Genomic DNA, 20,064 nt, shown 5'->3' on the forward strand with positions numbered 1-20,064 from the left:
TCTTGTGTCAGTGAGGTTATAAGGATGATAACAGTAATGTCATCTGCATATATGTATGATTTCAATTTTAGGTCAGATAACATGTGTCCCAGTGATGCCATGTAGATGTTGAACAGAGAAGGAGAGAGAGTGGAGCCCTTCATTGGGGTTACACCAAGTATGGGAAAAAGTTCCATCGCTGTGGACTTGGTAGGTCCGTTTTTTTAGGAAGCCTGTGAACCAGGTTAGTACCTGTCCTGAAATGCCAAAAGAGTCAAGGCATCTAATCAGAATGTCGTGGTCAACAAGGTCAAAGGCACTGCTTAAGTCAAACTGAAGTACCAGTGCGCTTTTTCCCAGAGAAAACAGATGGAAGAGGTGATCAGTTAACAAGGCTAAGACAGTTTCCGTACTGTAGTTTGTGTGAAATCCTGTCTGGGAGTCGTGTAGAATGTTAAACTTCTCTAGGTATGTCATGAGGTCAAGATTGACTAGACCTTCCATTAGTTTGAGGAAGAGAGGTATGCTGGCAATGGGTCTGTAATTGGTGGTTGAAGAGACTGGATCTTTGGAGTTTTTGATAATTGGAGACATAAGGATGTGGCCGAGTTCCAGCGGGAAGTAGCCAGTGGACAAGCAGAGAGAGACCCAGTTGAAAAGTTCCGCTTTGAATGGGAGGGGGGCTGTTTTCATGATAGTCAGTAGGCAGTTGGATTTAGCATATTTAGAGTAGAGCTTGAGGAATTGGTTCCAATCTAGGTTTTCAAACTGATTCCAGATCATGTCAGCTGTTGAGCCTTCGTTTATTGATGGGTCAGTGCTTGTAGTTGCGAGAGATGTTTTCAAGTTACGTATTTTTGTGGCGAAGTAGTCGGCTAGATTTGCAGTAGAGATCTGTGAGGGAACTTTTATGTAGGTCGATATCAAATAAGGAGTTGATTATTCTGAAGAGTTCTTTGCTGTTCAGCAAAGGAGAGTTGATTGTTTGGGAGTAATGTTTGCAACGCTTTTCTTTAATCATTATTTTGTACTCTTTAACTTTTAGTCACCAAGAGTATCTGTCATTACCTTTTCCTGATTTGCACCATATTCTTTCTAATTTGCGTACTTCTCATTTCAGTGCTGATAGGTCGGCATCATACCAGTTGGCTGATAAACGGTGTCTTTTCTTGCATACTTTCAATGGTGCAATGTCATTTAAGACCTGATTGCTGAAATTATTTCATCCTAGGATGAAGTTTGGGTCTTGGTCAGGGACGGATATTAGGTTGTAGTGTGACCAGAATTCTACTGGGTTTAGTTGTCCTCTTGTCGATATCATTTTCTCTTTGGGATTGATCCTTGGTTGCCTTTTGGTTTGTTTTTTGAGCCAGTGTAATTTGAAATTGCATCAAAGGTGGTCTGACCAGGGGGTGTTGGTCCAGGTTTCATCTTTAAAACTTATACTGGGGGTAGTAGGGGCATTGGAAAGGAATGTAATCAAGTGATGCCCTTTCCTGTGGGTTTTAGTCGGAGGTGGTTTGGAAAAACCTAGGGATGTAAGGAAGGAAAGTAGATCTGCAACGTTGGAATTCTCTTCCTGCTCGAGGTGTAGATTGACATCGCCGGCGAGAAGATTGTGGGTGCTAGCTACAGAGTTTGTGAGGAGGAATTTGTAGAGATCTTCTTTTGCTAGGTTCCATTTGTTAGGGGGGTGTAGAATACTGTAATGATCAGATTATCTTTACAGTCTTCTTTGGATATTTTGCAGATGAGGATTTATAGGTCATTGGTTAGTTTAGAGTCGAGAGTTTGAAACTGGAAGTGATCTCGGAGGATTATTGTTAAACCACTTCCTCTCTTAGAGTTTCTTGATAGAGGAATAATTTTGTAATTTAAAGGAAGTAACATAGAAATGTAGAAAATGACAGCAGAAAAGGGCCTCGGCCCATGAAATCTGCTCACTCTAATGACCCACCCCCCAACTTCATCCCCCAAGAGATCCCACATGCCTATCCCATTTTTTCTTAAAATCTGGCATGCTGCTGGCCTCAATCACCTGCAGTGGAAGTTCATTCCAATGATCAACCATCCTTTCGGTGAAGAAATACTTCCTGATGTCACCATGAAATTTCCCGCCCCTGATTTTCAGCAGATGCCATCTTGTGGCCGTGGAACCTTTAAGAAAGAAGATATCATCTTCCACCTCGATATGGCCCATGATATATTTAAACGTCTCAATCATGTCTCCTCTCTCTCTAGTTCCTCGAGTGAGTATAGCTGAAATTTACTCAGCCTTTCCTCATATGGGAGATCCTTGAGTCCCGAGACCATCCTGGTGGCCATTCGTTGAACCGACTCAACTCTCAGCACATCTTTTTGGTAATGTGGCCTCCAGAATTGTACACAATATTCCAGATGAGGTCTCACCATGGATCTGTACAATGGCATTATGACTTCGGGCTTCCGGCTGACAAAACTTCTGCGGATACAACCCATCATTTGTCTAGCCTTGGATGAAGCCTTCTCCACTTGATTGGCAGTTTTCATATCTTCACTAATGATCACTCCTAAATCTCGTTCTACTGTAGTCCTAGCTAAGGTCTCACTATTTAGGGTGTAAGTTTTGCACGGATTTCTGCTGCCAAGGTGCATGACCTTACATTTTTTAGCATTGAAGCTTAGCTACCAAGTCGAGGACCAATGTTCCAGTAAGAGTAGGTCCCGCGTCATACTGTCGGGCAAAGTGCTTTTAGCTACTATGTTGCATAGTTTGGCGTCATCGGCGAATAATGTTATTTTACCTTGAAGCCCCTGAGTCAGGTTTCCTATGAATATGTTAAAGAGGATCGGGCCCAAGACCGAGCCCTGCGGCACTCCACTGGTCACCCTTGACGTTTCGGAGAGGGTACCTTTAACCACCACCTTCTGAAGTCTACCACTTAGCCAGGCATTGACCCATGCAGTTAATGTTTCTCCTAATCCCTTCAAATTCATCTTGCTCAATAACCTGCGGTGTGGGACGCTATCAAAAGCTTTACTGAAGTCCAAGTACACGACGTCCAGGGACTCCCCCATATCCAGTTTTCTTGTTACCCAGTCAAAGAAGCTGATTAGATTGGATTGGCAGGACCTTCCCTTTGTAAATCCATGTTGATGGGAATCCCGTAGATTCTCCTCATTCAGGATTGTATCTAATTTATGCTTAATTAGTGTTTCCATGAGTTTACTCACTATTGATGCGAGACTCACCAGTCTGTAATTCGCAGCCTCCGTCCTGCAACCCTTTTTGTGGAGTGGAATGACATTAGCTGTCTTCCAATCCAACGGGACTCTTCCTGTACTCAGGGAAAGATTGAAGAGCAAGGATAACGGTTCCGCCAGGACATCACACAACTCTCTAAGCACCCTGGGGTGTAGATTGTCCGGTCCCATGGCTTTGTTCACTTTGAGTTTTGATAGCTCACAGTAGACGCTGCTGGGTGTAAACTCGAAATTCCAAAATGGGTCTTCCGAGCTTTGCCTTGCCTGCAACTGTGGACTGGACCCCGGCGCCTCGCAGGTAAAGACTGAGCAGAAGTATTCATTTAGTAGTTTGGCTTTATCGGAATCCGATTCTACATAATTTCCGTCCGGTTTCCTAAGGCGTACTATCCCATCTGTGTTTCTTTTTCTATCACTAATGTACCTGAAGTAGGATTTATCCCCTTTCTTAATGTTCTTTGCTAGATTCTCTTCTATTCGAAGTTTGACAGCTTTAGACCTGGCCAGATAGTCTTCTTTTGCCTCCCTTTTTCCTGATCGTTTGCAGGAAAAATAAATGTTTTTTTCTTTTTTTAACGAGGTCCGAGATCTCCGCAGTGAACCACTGGAGTTTATTGTTTCTCCGTCGTTTGCTTACTGTTTTTATATAGCGGTTTGTTGCTTCGTGTAGGGTAGATTTCAGGGTTGACCACATAGCCTCTACATTATCGGTTTCAGCTTGGTTTTGCAGCGCCCGATGGACGAAATCTCCCATGCGTTTGAAGTTGAGGACCTTTGTTGCTGTGTTTGATCTAGTGAAATCTTTCCTGAGGTTGAACCATACCATGTTGTGGTCGCTGGTAGCGTCATGATCGGAAATAAGCCATGTTTCGGTTAAGAATAGGATGTCTAGGTGGGTTTCTTCTAGCCAGTCTTTAATCAATTGGGCTTTGTTCCTAACCGAGCAAATGTTCAGATAGGCACCAGAAATAGTGTGATGTTCCGATGGTGTAGAGGGCTCAGTACATTGTAAGTTTTTTAGGAGTCATTTTCTTTTGTGCGATGGTCTAGAGCACTGTTCTTCAACTGCCGGTCCACAGGAAATTTCTGCAGGTCCGCGCAGGGCTGGCAAGATTAAGGTGACCATAGGTCTCGTTTTCAGACCTCCTGTCCCATTGTCCCCACACACAGCTTCGGGACAGTGTCCCGAAGCTGTGCTCGGGGACAACAGGACAGGCGATCATTTCCTGTCCCTACCTGTCGCGCGCAAAAAAAAAAAGCTTCTCTCCTTCCTTTCCCCAGGTTGGCTGCTATCTTACCGCCCTGCTGCTGCTGCTAAAGCCGACAAGAAGTCTTCTTTCCGATGTCAATTCTGACGTCGGAGAGGACGTTCTGGGCCAGCCAATCGCTGCATGGAAAGACTTCCTGTCGGCTTTAGCAATAGCAGCAGCAGGGTGGTAAGATAGCAGCCGACCCGGGGAAAGGAAGGAGGGAGGCTTTTTTTTTTTTTGCGCGGCAGGGAGGGAAGGAGGTAGGCAGGCAAGCAGGCTGGCTTGGGGGGGGGACAAAGTGTGGAAGGCAGTGAGAGGGACATAGGAAGGAGGCACTGGGGGCACTAAGGACATGGGAAGGAGGCACTGGGGGAACTAAAGACATGGGAAGGAGGCACTGGGGGCACTATGGACACGGGAAGGAGGCACTGGGGGCACTATGGACACAGGACGGAGGCACTAGGGGCACTATGGACACAGGACGGAGGCACTGGGGGCACTAAAAACATGGGAAGGGGGCACTAAAGACATAGGAAGGGGCACTAAGGACTTAGGAAGGAGGCACTGGGGGCACTAAGGACTTGGGAAGGAGGCACTGGGGGCACTAAGGACATGGGAAGGAGGCACTGGGAGCACTAAAGACATGGGAAGGAGGCACCAAGGACATAGGAAGGAAAGAGGGAGGGAATAGAAAGGGACAATTCTTGGGCCTGAGTGCAGAAAGAAAGAAATGAAAGAAAGGATACACAGACAGAAGGAATCGCAACCAAAGACTCATGAAATCACCAGACAGCAAAGGTAGGAAAAATTATTTTATTTTCAATTTAGTGATCAAAACGTGTCAGTTTTCAGAATTTATATCTGCTGTCTATATTTTGCACTATATTTGTCTATTTTTCTATAGTTACTGAGGTGACTGAGCTCGCGGAGATGGGGCGGAAACGGGGTTTTTAAATTTTAGTCCTAGTAGTTTGCCAGTCCACAAAATAATTCTTTTATTTCTGCTGGTCCACGGGTATAAAAAGGTTGAAAAACACTGGTCTAGAGGGGTGTTGGGAGGCATTAACCACGGTGAGTGGGAAGGGACCTGATTCCATGTAGTCATGGAGGATACGAGAGGGGCAAAGTTGTTTTTCAGGCCCAGTGATTCTGTCCCATGTGAAGTAGGTTGGGATTGGTTCAAATGCTAAGGCTTTAGTGATCCAGTTTCTCGTGCCAAGTAGGTAGAGAAGGAGGAGGGCTATAAGCTTTCCTGTGAAGTCGGACATGTTGGTCCTGTGGTTAAAAGGAAGAATAAAGAGAATGGAGCTAGGTAATCTGCCGATCGATGGGGAGTGGGGCAGGCTGTATTCTGTGAGGGTAGGAGGACAGACTGGATGCCCTACACCTCATTGAGCTGGCGAGAGAGATGGCCACGTGTTGGGTCAGGGCTGGAAGAAAATTGGTGGAGCTGATAGTAGGCTGACCCTACATGTGCTTGTTGGAAATAACTAGTGATTGTTGGAAATAACTAGTTAGTAGAATAACCAGACATTCAGGAACTTAGTATAGCTTAGAGAATAGCTGTTGTCATACAAGTATATAGTATGTTATCCAGATAAGTCAGTATACGAGGTATCCAGACTAACTAGAGGCATGTAGTTGATTATCTGAGGTCATGCAAGTTATTAGAATATTATCGAGACATGCCAGTACTTGAGTTAGTCATGCAAATACTTAGCTGCTTGGCCTGTCAGAGCTACGGGTGGGGTCTCCAGAGCAGGAGGTGTAGCGTTTGAAGTCGGTCGTCAGCAGAAGGTTCCCGCGCCCGCTGATGGGCCTCGTAGGGCAGGATCTGGAAGCTGGGTGAGAGGTGGCGTGGTATTGGGAAGCTGCTTTGCGTTCCGCTTAGTCGCTTCGCAAAGGAGCATGCTCACACGCCCAGCCCAACAGGAAGCAGGCAGCCAGGAGCTGTGGTGGGAGTTGGTCTTGCCGCAGGTGGTCAGTCTTGGTGGGAGCGAGGCAGGGCAGCGACGACTGAAAAGATGGCTCCTGCAGCTGTTGTAATTTAAGTGCTCCCAGCAAGTACTGGGGGCGGAGCACACTCACAAGCCCAGCCCAGCAGGAAGCAGACAGCCGGGAGCTGTGATGGGAGTTGGTCTCAGTGCGGGTGGTCAGTCTTGGTGGGAGTGAGGCAGGGCAGCGACGATTGAAAAAGTGCTGCTATCTGTTAATGAATTATGGAGCTGGATGCATTACTTTTCATTCGTTCCTCATATGTGCAAAATATGATTTTTATAGTATTTATATACCATGTGTCTCCAGAAAGAAAGTGTCACATTGTGTTTGTGTTTCTCATTGCTACATAGATCAATGGAAAGTATAAATCTCACAAAAAAAATACTTTTCATAAGACAGTCATCCAGATATAATGAAAATCTCATAGTTTCTATTCTTCAGAATATTTAGAATGTGGTGGGAAAAGGCTAAATTTAGCCAGATAAACAGTGGGTCCCTGCACACTAACCTAGAGCAGGTCAGTTTGAAGAACCAAGTGAACTGGTTTGCAAAGTATAGAAATCAGAGAACTTGACCTCAAGCCATTCCCATGAACACAAGAATAAAAAATAGCACAAAATAGCAGATAATGTACAAAAATCAACAAAGTTTCAAGGTTTCTTTATTGACTCAGAAGTCCTGAGAGTCACCAACAAGAATACTGGACTCACAGACACTTACTGGATTTACAAGTGTGGCCTAATGGTTAGAAAACAGTTCTAAGAACTGGAAGCCTGGGTTCCAACTGCGCTTCACAGACATAAATTTAAATGGCAAATTATTTGGAGTACGATCTTTCAGCTTAGCTGCAGATCATCTTCAGTGCTCTACAACATATCTGGCTCCCAAACTTGGATTTTGTTTTTTTTTTCTCTCTTCCATTCCCTGCATTCGGTGGGAAAAACCTAGAATTGGATCAACTTGCCCTGAGAAATCTGAAACCAGCTGGCAACCCAAGCAAAATAAGAAAAATACTTATAACAGACTCCAAAAGAACGTTCCAATTTTCTACCACTCTCTCCTTATGTTTGTATAGAATCTATCCCCTACCTTGGAGAGGGTGAACAACCTGTCTTTATCTACTAAGTCTATTCCCTTCAGTATCTTGAATGTTTCAATCATGTCCCCTCTCAGTCTCCTCTTTTCAAGGGAGAAGAGGCCAAGTTCCTCTAATGCTTTATTGGAGGGAGGGAGGGAGGGAAGGAAGGAAGGAAGGCTCACAGGCTGAGCTGGATGTTCCAGGGGAGTGTCAGGGAGGGAGGGGATGGCAAAACATCAAGCAAGGACCCAGAAGTCAACTAGGCACCAGCTGATATTCAGCCCAGTGTCCTGTTGCTTTTAATGCATAAAGTTAGAACAGCTTTTTTTCTGTTCTAACTTTATGTGATTTCTCAACTGGTTAGCAGACTGAAAATCTCTCCTAACCGGTTAGGTCACCGCACCACCCTAACTCCACCGCTGGACTGCCAATTTTGGCATAGGTGGTTAGAGGGGATATACAGCAGCACTGTCCAGTTAAATGTCACTGTTAGACACAGACAGATGATTTAAATGGCCAGGAACCCAGTATTTTTAACCATGTAAAGGGGCTATCAGACCACCAAAGCTGGGAGTCACTAACCTCCAGCAAATCAGTATCACAGATTATTAAATAATTCAACTTGTGATCAACCTCATAAACTTTGGGCTGCTTCTGGAGAGACTTCTTAAAGGGTCCTGTGCAGTATTAATAGTAAGTATGAACCCACCTCCTCCCTCACACTGTCCCAAGCAAAGACCCCCTCACACAGACCCCCAATACCCAAAGATACTTTATGACCCCTAGCTAAGCCCCCCTAACCTCCTCAAATCCCTAATAATGTCACCCACCATGAAGTCACCCAGCATAAAGAACCCCCATCCACCATTTACATCAATCTGGGCCTAGCTTGCTAATTCCTCGTGTCTAATGATACCTCTTGATTCCTAGCAGTTGTCTTAAGACATTACTGTTAAAGGTCAAACTGCCATATAAGAAGTGGTAGTACTGCAAGACTACCACCAAGGGTTAAGGGGTGACATTTTGAACTGAGAGTCACATGGGATATGAAGCAACTGGGGATTTCTCCTGCCCCATTTCATTGGTCAACAGAGATTAGCAAGGTAGGCTTGGGGCAGTCTAGAGGGGGGTGAGAGGTTCTGAGGAAAGTTGGAGCATTGATTGGGGGGCAAAAAAAAAAAGTGTCTGGGGGTTTGTGTTTACTATTAATACTGCATCGGCCCCTTTAAGATGACACCCAGGAGCACTGGGCCATATGTTAGCATACCAGTGCTCTTGGGCCAGAAAAATAATGTCAGCTCAAAGCTGGTGTTATTTTGCTATGAATAATACAGCTTGTGAAATTACACATAAGTGGTGTTATTAAGTTTGCATAATAATTAGGTACTATGCATGCTTACATTTCATTTTTTTAAACCAGATGTAATACTGTAAAATAATCTAATCTAATCTTTTATTTGTGCGTCGCTCAAGGCGACATCAAAAGAGGAAGGATTAGGAGAAAAGGGGCGAGGGGAAGAAGGAGAGGGACGGGGAGGTTTGTAGGGATGAGAAGAGGAGGGGGGAAGTAAAAGAAGGGAGAGCGGTGAGAGGGAGATTAATGCATGGTTATGCAGTTTAATACACGTTAAAAGGCAATATAGGCCCTCTTTTACTAAGCTGCAGTAGAAGTTTCCACCATGGCCTGGAGCACTAAATGTTCTGACGTTCATAGAATTCCTATGAGTGTCGGAGCATTTAGTGCCCTGAGCCACGGTAGAAACCTCTACCACAACTTAGTAAAAGGGGAGAGATAATGTATTATTTTCTTAATGCAGATTAGTAACCACCCTCCCTAAATGGCCACTGGATTAGTTGCATGAAGAAAATCTACATGTTGAATTTATGTACCTTGGTCTTCAGAAATTGGTCTACATAGAAATCCCCATGAAGATGAGGCACAATCATTCATGTAAGACCCAAAGTTGTTGCCAAACATGGGCATGCCCTGAGGAAATACTGAATGCTACTCATAAAACCATGTTTCTAGTCCAAGCAGAGAACCCTACATTCAGCCCACGAGACCATGGAGCTCTTCCAAGCAAGAGAACCCTACATTCAACCCACAAGACTATGGAGTTCTTCCAAGCAGAGAAACCTACATTCAACCCACGCGACCATGGAGCTCTTCCAAGCAAGAGAGCCCTACGTCATTCAACTTGAATGAAAACTCCTTTCTCATTTGCACTGGAATACTGACAACCCCGCTGGCCTTTGATGTCTAGAATACCTGAAGAGCAGAGCAACTTTTCAACAGATAGATCCATGAGAAAGAGCTTATGGTAGCTCTCAAGGAAAAAGAACAGTTACATTATTCAGCCAACAAACCACAAAGCTGAGCTGCCTATAGTTTTTGGCAGAGACACAAATATGTGCTTTTGAAATGCTAATCATGGGTAATTATAAAATTTTGTTCAACTGTACATCATAAAGTTTACTCATTTGCAGTTTGAGCAAAGGTTGTAGCAATCTGCATGTCCTGATGGTCAAGAAATAAAGCTGAATTTAGGTAGTGCTTACCCAGGGGTATTTTTAAAAACTTTATATTGATCTTATTTAGGATAAAATACCCAACAGAAAGTCATGATAACAAAACAAACAAAGCAGAAACAAAACCCTATGAGAAAGAAAAATAATCATTCTGGCTACAATTAGAAAAGGAGCCAAAAGTGAAAAAAAAATGTATATATTTATTTAAACCTTTATCTATACCAAATGCCTGTATAAACATTCAGCATGGTTTACAATAAAATTCTAGTGCAACAGGAATATCAGTCTTGACCAGCAGTATTTACCCTCTTGTACTGCAAAGTCTGTAGAGAGCCTAATTTATATATTCTTCTGCTCATCCTCCTCTCACTCTGGGCTGGGCTGGATTTCCACATTCTTACTCTCTACAGTGAAGTTGTAGAAACTTCTCTGTTCTGCTTTAGTTTAATTTCTGTTTCTTGGGTGTTCCTCCCATAAACGAAGCTTTTTGGTGCTGTAGAGGCTCTCGGTTCCCCTGAGACATCTCTGGCTGCGAGAAGATACAGACTCTCAGGGCAGAGGTCTGTAGCCCACAGGCACGTGCTTTGCATGATTCCTGTGTAACCGGCCTAAAAACCACGCTACAGTTTTGCAAAAAAGGGGGAAGGGGGATAAGTGTTGCAAAATGGTTTGATTAATGCTGTTTTTGTTGAGCAGAACAGACATGTGTTGTCTCAGAGGGGAATCCCCATGTCCCCTCTCTTTCTGTATCCACTCTAAGGCTGACTAACTGCTTTGATACAGACTGAGGAAATTCAGCACAACCCAAAGTGAAAGGAGGAGGAGCAGAAGAATAGGTAAATTAGGCTCTCTACAGCAGTGTCCCGCAAACGTTTCGGCGCCATGGCACACTAAACTCAGTGTCGCGGCCAGAAGGCATCCAGAAGTATGTGGGGCATTGACGCGATAACATCACGCGAATGCGTGATGTCATCACGTTGATGTCTGCGCATGAGCGGAGGCTCTCTGGCCATAATCCTGAGCCTATCACTTCACCAGTGGGGAATCCTGGAGGAGGGGAGAGGAGGAGAGATGCCGGCGAGGAAGAGGGTCATTGGCACCGGCTGAATGCCTACAGGACATGCTTCTCGCTACAAGAGGCACATCCTGTAAGCACTCAGCGAGCACCAGCACCTCTCCTCCTTGTTGGCGTCATGCGGCACACCTGGAATCTGCTGCGGCACAATTTGTGATACACTGCTGTACAGACTTTGCAATAAAAGAAGGTAAATACCACTGGTCACGACTGATATTCCTGTTTACAAGAAAGAAGATCTTCCAATACTCAGTATAAATATAAGACAAATAAAACTCAATATAGCAATCACAATACAGACGTACAATAAATTCCAGCAACAAGACCACAAAAGTTGCTCTTTGTGTACTAGAGTCCAGAAAACACCAGTAACAATGCAGTGCCGTATTTTTCGCTCCATAAGACGCACTTTTTTCCCACCCCAAACTGGGTTGGAAATCTCGGTGCGTCTTATATAGCAAAGGTACAAAAAAATTATCCCCTGTACTGTTTAAAAACACCCCTCCCGTTGCTGCACCTTTTTAAAACACCCCGCCCACTGTGCCGCCGCACACCCACTGCACCTTGAAAAACACCCCACCCCCCTGTACACCCACCACTGCTGCACCTTTTTAAAACCCCCAACCCTGCCCGCCGACCTGCCATTTATCCGCCATGGTACCTTGTTACAAATAACCTGGTGGTCCAGTGTGATCTCTCCCTCGCTAGCTGTCTCCTCCTATTTCCCAGCCAGCGGCGCAGAGGTCAGAAAAGCGCGGAGGTCAGGAGCAAAGCTTTCCGCGCTCCCGCTTGGGCCCACGCTGCTTTCTGAATGGCTGCGATCAGTTCTCGTGGGACAATCATTTGGTATTTCAAAATCTCAAATATATAAATGGTTGCAGTTCAAGCAAGCTATTCAGAAGGGGTTCCCTGATTGGTGAAATCTAAAAAAGCTTGCCAGGCCTATGCTTCCAGACAGATTTGCTGGGGCATCAGGCAGGCAAGCGGTATAAATTAATATCTGGCTATATGAATAAGAAACAAAAAAACAAGTTTGAGAGATATTTGGAGCATTGAGATTAAGCAGCAGATTTCTGCTACTCAATGGCCATAGATTTAGTCTTGGAGGATGAGGTGTACAGTGTCAGCATCTATGAGACAAACAAGTTTTTTTTTTTGTTGCATAGAAGTTTTTGGACCCCTGTTCGTTTGCAGAAATTAGATAGTTCTAAATCAAATAGATGCTGGCACTGTCATCTCGATATAGGGACACTGAATCATCTATTGTTCTATTGTCTTTTGATACTCAGTTTTTGGAGATCTATATGGGGACATATTGCCCTGATTCTGGAGACTGTGGTTCTGCTGTCATATGAAGCGGTATTATGTGGGACGCTGTTATCTCCTACATCTCCAGTAGACAGGCATAAAAACAGGTTATTGGGTATAATGACTGGGGCAGCCATCCAAATGATTATGAAAAACTGGATGACTTGTGACTGCTTAAATTTCACTTTTTGGTGGAATTCGATATGCTTGTGTTATCCTTATCAGAAAATGATGTCTGAACAAAGAGGTAATATTAAGTGGTTTAATCTGATGTGGGGTCCATTGACCAATTTTATTGATTCTAATTGAATGGATTTTCCCTTTACTTTTGGTTATACTTTTTACATCCAGGCCACATTTTACACTGATTTGCACAGAACATGAGACTGTAATCATAAGAAACGCAACTGCAGAATGCAACCTTCTACTGAAAATCTAGGCGGGTAACCATATGTCTCCAGAAAAAGGAGGATGGATTGAGTCATCCGGGTTTTACTTCCATTGCTTTCAAAGGAAGTAAAACCCAGATGTTTCAAACTGTGTTCCTTACTTCCATTGCTTTCAATGGAAGTAAAGCCTGGATGTCTCAATCTGTCCTCTTTTTTCTGGAGTCATATGGTTACCCTATACAGTACCAGGGGTAGGCAATTCCGGTCCTCGAGAACCACAGGCAGGTCAGGTTTTCAGGATATCCACAATGAATATGTATGAGATGGATTTGCAAGCACTTCCTCCTTGAGATTCAAATCTATCTCATGCATATTTATTGTGGATATCCTGAAAACCTGACCTGCCTGTGGAGCTCGAGGACCAGAATTGCCTACCCCTGCCCTATACTGAACAGCACCAGGGTTACCACATGTCCGGATTTCCCTGGACTTGTCCTCCTTTTGAGGACATGTCCAGGGGTCCAGATGGCTTTTCAAAACCCGGCACTTTGGGTTTTGAAAAGCTTCCCAACAAAATTGCATCGGGAAGGGACATCCGCGAATGCACATGATGGCATTGCGTCGCGTCCGTGCATGTGCGGATGCTGTCTGGGGGTGGGGGCACAAAAGGGTGTAGCAGAGGCGGAACTGGAGGGTTCTGGGGGCATGGCCATGGATCTGGATTTTCCCGAAGGAAAATCTGGTAACCCTAGTCATAAGCCCTGACTAATTACATCTCCCACACTGTTTAACAGCACTCATCCACCACAGATCTTCAAATCTACACAATAAAACAGGCCTTCAGGATTCAACTAGCAATGTCTCAATGGGAGATGCTGCTATATTGGGTTTTTTTTAGGTGGGCAGGGTGGAGGGGAGGATAAATACAAATTTAAGTTAAAAAAAAGTTTCCTACTTGGAGCTGACTCCTGGAGATTTTCTGTTTACATTTTTGGCAGGCTACCATATTGCAAATACACTCCTTTTCTAAATGGTCAGCCAGGTTCTTCCTTATGACCACATGTCCGCAGCCCAGGTGGCAGGAGATGAAAGCATGTTCACAGAGGCTCTGGTGCTCCTGAGAAATGACAAAGAAAGCTGGAAATCAGTATCCTGACATCAGTGTCTGTCCTGTGGAAGAGCAAATTTTCAAAATCAGCATAGCAGGTACGTATTTCTTCTAAAAAGTATAGCAGCGATTTTGTAACTTCTTACCTGCATAAAGATTGTGCACATACTCTGGCAAATATTCAAAGCAAAAGTATGAACATACTTTCACTTAATAGATAGGATTTCCTTTAAATGATGCTTTAGAGCAGTGTTTTTCAACTTCATGCTGGGTCTGCCTCCTTCTCTGCCCTCTTCTCTCTGGAATTTGAATGTCTGGGTACTTGTGATCTTGAGGGACAACCATTACCATGCATTCAAACATCAGCTTGAAACTGAAAGAGATCAAGGCAAGTGCTAGGACAAAGAGTGTCCCTCTCTTTCTGACCAGGGAGGAGAAGGAAGAATATCAGGAATACGAAGGGGTGGGAGGAGGCTGGGAGAAAGGAACGAGAGAAGAATGAACTAGTGGAGGGGGTGGGAGGGTGAATGCAAGAGTGAGGGGGTGAAAGAGAAGAATAAGTAAAAGATGAGCGGGGAATGGGGTAAAGGCAGAAATGCCAAGTTAACCTGTTACAAGCTGGAGATTTTGGTACAGTCCTGATTTTGAACTTCTTGTACATCCCATAGGACAGGGGTGCCCACAATTTTTTGTCTTGCGAGCTACTTTTAAAATGATTAAGTCAAAATGATCTACCAACAATAAAATTTAGAAAAACACAAAGCACACTACGCAGAGAAAATGTTAATTATCATGTGCATTCGGGGGGATGGGGGGTTCAGAGGTCAAGGCAGATGACACTAAAATATGCAATGTCACCTCAGTAACAACTATACAAAAATAGACAAATATACCCTCTCCCCTTGTACTAAACCGTGATAGCGGTTTTTAGCGCAGAGAGTTGCACTGAATGCCCCTCACAGCTCCCGACGCTAAAAACCACTATCGTGGTTTAATAAAAGGGGGCCATAGTGCAAAATATAGACAGCAGATATAAATTCTCAAAACGGACACATTTTGATCACTAAATTGAAAATAAAATCATTTTTCCTACCTTTTTGTCTGGTGATTTCATGAGTCTCTGGTTGCACATCCTTCTTCTGTAAATCCAATATTTATTTATTTCTGCCTTTCTTTCTTTCTGTCCCCTCACCTTTTCTTTCTGTCTCTGTCTTTCTCTCTCCCCCTGCTCCCCTCTTTATTTCTGTCTTTCTCTCTCCCCCTGCCTGCCTGTCTTTCTTTCTCTCTCCCCCTGCCCCCCCAAGCCATCGCGCCGATTTCCACTTCCCCGATTCTTTCTCTCTCCCTGCGGCCGCCCCCCCCCCCCATTGATTTCTCCCTGCTTCCCCAAGCCAGGCATGGTGCGTACAAACGCCAGGCCCACAAGCCTTCACCTCCAACGGCAATTCAGACACCAGAGAGGAAGTTCCAGGGCAGCCAGGCAGTGATTGGCTAGCCCAGAACTTCCTCTTCGATGTCAGAATTTATGTTGGAGGTGATGCCTTGTGGGTCCGGTGCTTGTACGTGCCTGGCCTGGTTCGGGAAGGCAGGAAGAACAAGATCGCAAAGGCAACATGATCGACTCACGTTGCCTTTGCGATCTACTGGTCGATCGCGATCGACCATTTGGGCACCCCTGCCATAGGAGACTGAGACTTGATGTTCAGTCTTGCCAATTAAAATCAGTGCTGCAAATCCCATAATGCACCAGGATACAGTGGTCACAAACCCAGGAATGCCCAAAATCTCCAGTCTGTAACTTGGCATCTCTGTAAAGGGCACAGAAGCTCCAAGTAACTGAGTTCCAGGAGGGGGACTAGTCCTGGTTTTGAACTTGCATTCTAAAGCAATGTGGGATTTGTAGTCCCTGAGTTATAGACCTGCCAAAACTCCCACTGAGGAGCTCGGATCTCCCACCAAGCAGCCTCTCCTTTCAGCTGTATTTGTATTTTGGGTTTTGCTGGCTACCAAACAGGGCTGAAGACCCAGATACTTTATGATGGCTTAGCTTTAGATAATACTTATCTAATTCCTATGAGCATTGGAGCATGCACCTCATCAGCCAGCAGTAGAAACCTCTACAGCGGATTTATAAAAGGAGCCCTTAGAGAATTAAAAATTTTTAAAAAGGTTGAGATGCCCTGAAGCAGTAAAAGAGCCATCCAGCAGTTTATACTGCATGATAAGCCTCTAGGTAAGATATTAGCCATGTGTGAATTGTATCTAAGTGAAATGATAGGTGACACTTACTTCATAACCTCTCATGATGCCAGTCCAGTTACACCCAGAAGTGCTACAATGCACTTTTAATTCCAGGATCTCTTTATTAACAGCGGCATCACTGAAGGCCTGGAGGAATCAAAGAAAGCAAAAAAATATTGTCAGAATCTCTAATGATGAGCTGGTAGACTTTGGGGAAATTTTTCTTTTCAATCCCACAATTCTGTTTTGGTTTTGGTAGTTAATCATAATATGACATCATATATTCTCAGCCTTTGAAATAGAGGAAACAAGAGTTTTATAGCTGTTAATAATTGTAATTTAAATATAGTTTTCTACAATTGTCACTTGTGAGATTGGTTGATTCATTCACCCAGTACTAACAGAGATGCACAAAAACGATTATTCAGGCATAGGGTTACCAGATTTTTGGTTGGAAAAAAAAAAAAAAAGAGGACGTATGGCCCTGCCCTGTTCTGCCTCCAGCCCCGCCTCATTCCACCCCTAGCCCCGCCCCATCCCGCCCACAGCCCTGCCTTGTTCTATACCCCCCCACAAACCTCATCTCTTAGGGACCGCATCTGGAGGGCCTCAAAATGTGCTCAGATGGAACAAGATGACATCACACACATGCACGCATATGTGTGACATCACCACGTTGCATTCGCGTATGCGCAGATGCCTTCCAGATGTGGCCTCGATCTCAACGCTTTTTAAAACCCGGACAAAGTGCTGGGTTTTGAAAAGCTGTCCGGACGCCTGGACAGTCCTCTAAAAAGGACATGTCTGGGTAAAAACGGACGTCTGGTAACCCTGTTCGGCATGATGTATAAAGAACAGCGCAGAGTTTTAATAACTGTACTGGGCCATGGTACGCCCTCACCTGGAATACTGCGTCCAGCACTGGTCGCCATACATGAAAAAGGACACAATACTACTCAAAAGGGTCCAGAGAAGAGCGACTAAAATGGTTAAGGGGCTGGAGGAGTTGCCGTACAGTGAGAGACTAGAGAAACTGGGCCTCTTCTCCCTTGAAAAGAGGAGACTGAGAGGGGACATGATCGAAACATTCAAGATAATGAAGGGAATAGACTTAGTAGATAAAGACAGGTTGTTCACCCTCTCCAAGAGAGAACGAGAGGGCACTCTCTTAAGTTAAAAGGGGATAGATTCCGTACAAACGTAAGGAAGTTCTTCTTCACCCAGAGAGTGGTAGAAAACTGGAACGCTCTTCTGGAGGCTGTTATAGGGGAAAACACCCTTCAGGGATTCAAGACAAAGTTAGACAAGTTCCTGCTGAACATACACAGGTAAGGCTAGACTCAGTTAGGGCACTAGCTCTTGACCTAAGGGCTGCCGTGGGAGCGGACTGCTGGGCACGATGGACCATTGGTCTGACCCAGCAGTGGCAATTCTTATGTTCTCAGTGGCGTACCTAGCATATGTGACACCCGGGGCCCATCATTTTTTGACACCCCCCCCCAATCTATATGAAAAATATGATTTTTAGTAACAATCCACATATCGCACAACAAGATTGTACCTAGGAAAAGGCAGCATCTTAAACACTGCAGTGAGCACTAGAACACCAACACATACATTGTAAAACTAAACAAGCCAGATCCTGCACAGTCAATTGATCCTGTACAGTCGATGCTATCAGAAAGCCATGTCTCTTTCATACACACAGACAGATAGACCCTCGCCCAATATGGAATAATCACAAACTAAAAATAGAAATATGTAGACAAAAGTTAAACTGAACCGCCAAGAAACCAGACTCTGCATACAATGCAACACCACAACACCACAAAAACAGTAATACATGTCCTCTAGTATTGTACAAAATATAAACACAGCAGATGTAAATTTGAAAAAACAGATACATAACAATCACCACTTTACAAATTAACAAATAAAAATAAAACAAATAATGAGAAATAAGAAAATACCATTTTATTGGCCTAATCCCTGTAAGCTCGGTCTCCATCCCCGCAAACCACCTGATTCCATCCACACAAGCCTTGAATTGTTTTATATTGAACTTATTATATTAAAGTATAAAAACAAACAATATTCTGTACAATTGTCAATTTATAAATCAGCGTCTTCTCTCCACTCTCTCTTCCCCATTTCCCTTCAGCGTCCTCAGCCCACTCTCTCCACTTTCCTTCAGCGCATGCACATAAAAACAACCAAGTAATTTTATAACATTTTCATTCTATTCATTCATAGAAATTAAAGTCTAAATAATGCCAGTCGCATAACAAAACATGATTTTACAAAAATAATTCCCTGCACAGTCAAGTCTGCAAGGATTACTAGATATCTTTCAGCAGCTCCCCTCCCTCCCTCCCCCTTACCTTCGTGGCCAAGTCAAAATGATCTACCAACAATAAAATTTTTAAAACACAAAGCACACTGTACGCATGTTAATTGGTTAGCGCAGGAATACTCCATGAGCCCTTACCACCTACAAAATGAATGGTGGGAAACACTAACATAGTAACATATTTTTAATGGTCACACGCTAATGGCAGCATTAGTGCATGGCCATTAGTACATGTTCAGGGCTGGATTTAGACCTGCTAGGGCCCAGGGCAGAAATTAAGGAGGGGGCCCCTTATCCCCTCTCCTCCCTGTATCCTCCCCCCAATATCCCCACCTCCCATTACTATCACACTTAAAACTTGAAATGACTTCTTTACACACAAAATGCAGACCTTTACCAAATACAGATCAAGGGGTCACAAATAGAAACTGAACTGTTTATCCCACAAAATTAAACTCAGCAAGTATTACAACACTGGAGAAATATGAGGGGTCCCAGGCTCAGGTCCACCAAAAACTAGCTACTTCCCTTGCTGTGGCTGGTGGAGATCCCAAAGCCCTGCCAGTTGAAGACCATCTCTTCTGGTCTGGGCACCCAGAAATCTCCAAACCCTGCAGCCAGTGGCAGTGTCCCTGAGCTGCCACCAGCTGCAGAGCTTGAAGAGTCCTGGCTGCTGAACTTCTGGACTGCTGGACTGGAGGAAGAAGTCTTCAGCTGGCATGGCTTTAGGAAGCCCAACAACTTAGGTATTTATATTTTGCATTTGGGCATGATGGGAAGAAAATTTGGTGTCCACTTACTTTAGGCTCAGGGCTACTGCCCCCCTTCACCCCCCCCCCCCCAATTAGCTGTCTGGTAAGCTGCTGAACACAATACAAAAATTTGTGATGCACATATCCCAAAGCTAACATATTCCAAGTAATACATTTATAATAAAACACTTTTTTTCTACCTTTGTTGTCTGGACATTTTATTTTCCCATCATGTTGGTTCCCATCATTTTGTCTCTTCTTTTTTCCTGTGTCTTCTGATAATTCCTTTTCCATTGGTTGCTGTCCATATGTCTTTTCTCCCCTCTCCTGTCTTGTTTCATTTCCTCACTATTCCTGTCTTTGATATACTGATCTTTCCTTTTAAGCTCTCCCTGCCATTTATTTTTTATTTGAACGTGCTTGTCTCTTGACCAATCTCCATGCTTGCAATTTAATTAGCATATTATTTATCTGTCTGTGTAACTACATTCTTTCTGTTTTGGAGTGAAGGCTTTTAACTATTTATAATTGGAGTTCCTTTCCTTTTTAACTTTTATATTTATATGCACTGCCTCCTTGGTATGCAAATCTATTTCATGCATATTACATACATAACATAGTAAATGATGGCAGAAATATTCATTGTGGATATTCTGAAAATTTGTCCTACCTGGGACTCTTGAGGACTGAATTGCCTACCCGTCTTAGGACTAGATTCACTAACCTGGCCGAGTCAGTCCACTCTGTGTCCGATCTGACGCAGG

General features: G+C 44.0%; 1 protein-coding gene across 1 annotated transcript in view; it reads right to left on the minus strand.

Moving 5' to 3' along the window:
* Positions 1 to 20,064, minus strand: part of TRAF1 (TNF receptor associated factor 1) — a 76,171-nt gene that overhangs the window by 37,372 nt on the left and 18,735 nt on the right. Inside the window, exons 4-5 of the mRNA XM_033961712.1 lie at positions 16,247 to 16,345; positions 13,805 to 13,966 (exon numbers count right to left, since the gene is read on the minus strand). Coding sequence (XP_033817603.1) covers positions 13,805 to 13,966; positions 16,247 to 16,345 — 261 coding nt within the window. The remainder of the gene's footprint in view (positions 1 to 13,804; positions 13,967 to 16,246; positions 16,346 to 20,064) is intronic.

Source organism: Geotrypetes seraphini, chromosome 10 (assembly GCF_902459505.1).
Source record: "Geotrypetes seraphini chromosome 10, aGeoSer1.1, whole genome shotgun sequence".
NCBI classification, from domain to species: domain Eukaryota; kingdom Metazoa; phylum Chordata; class Amphibia; order Gymnophiona; family Dermophiidae; genus Geotrypetes; species Geotrypetes seraphini.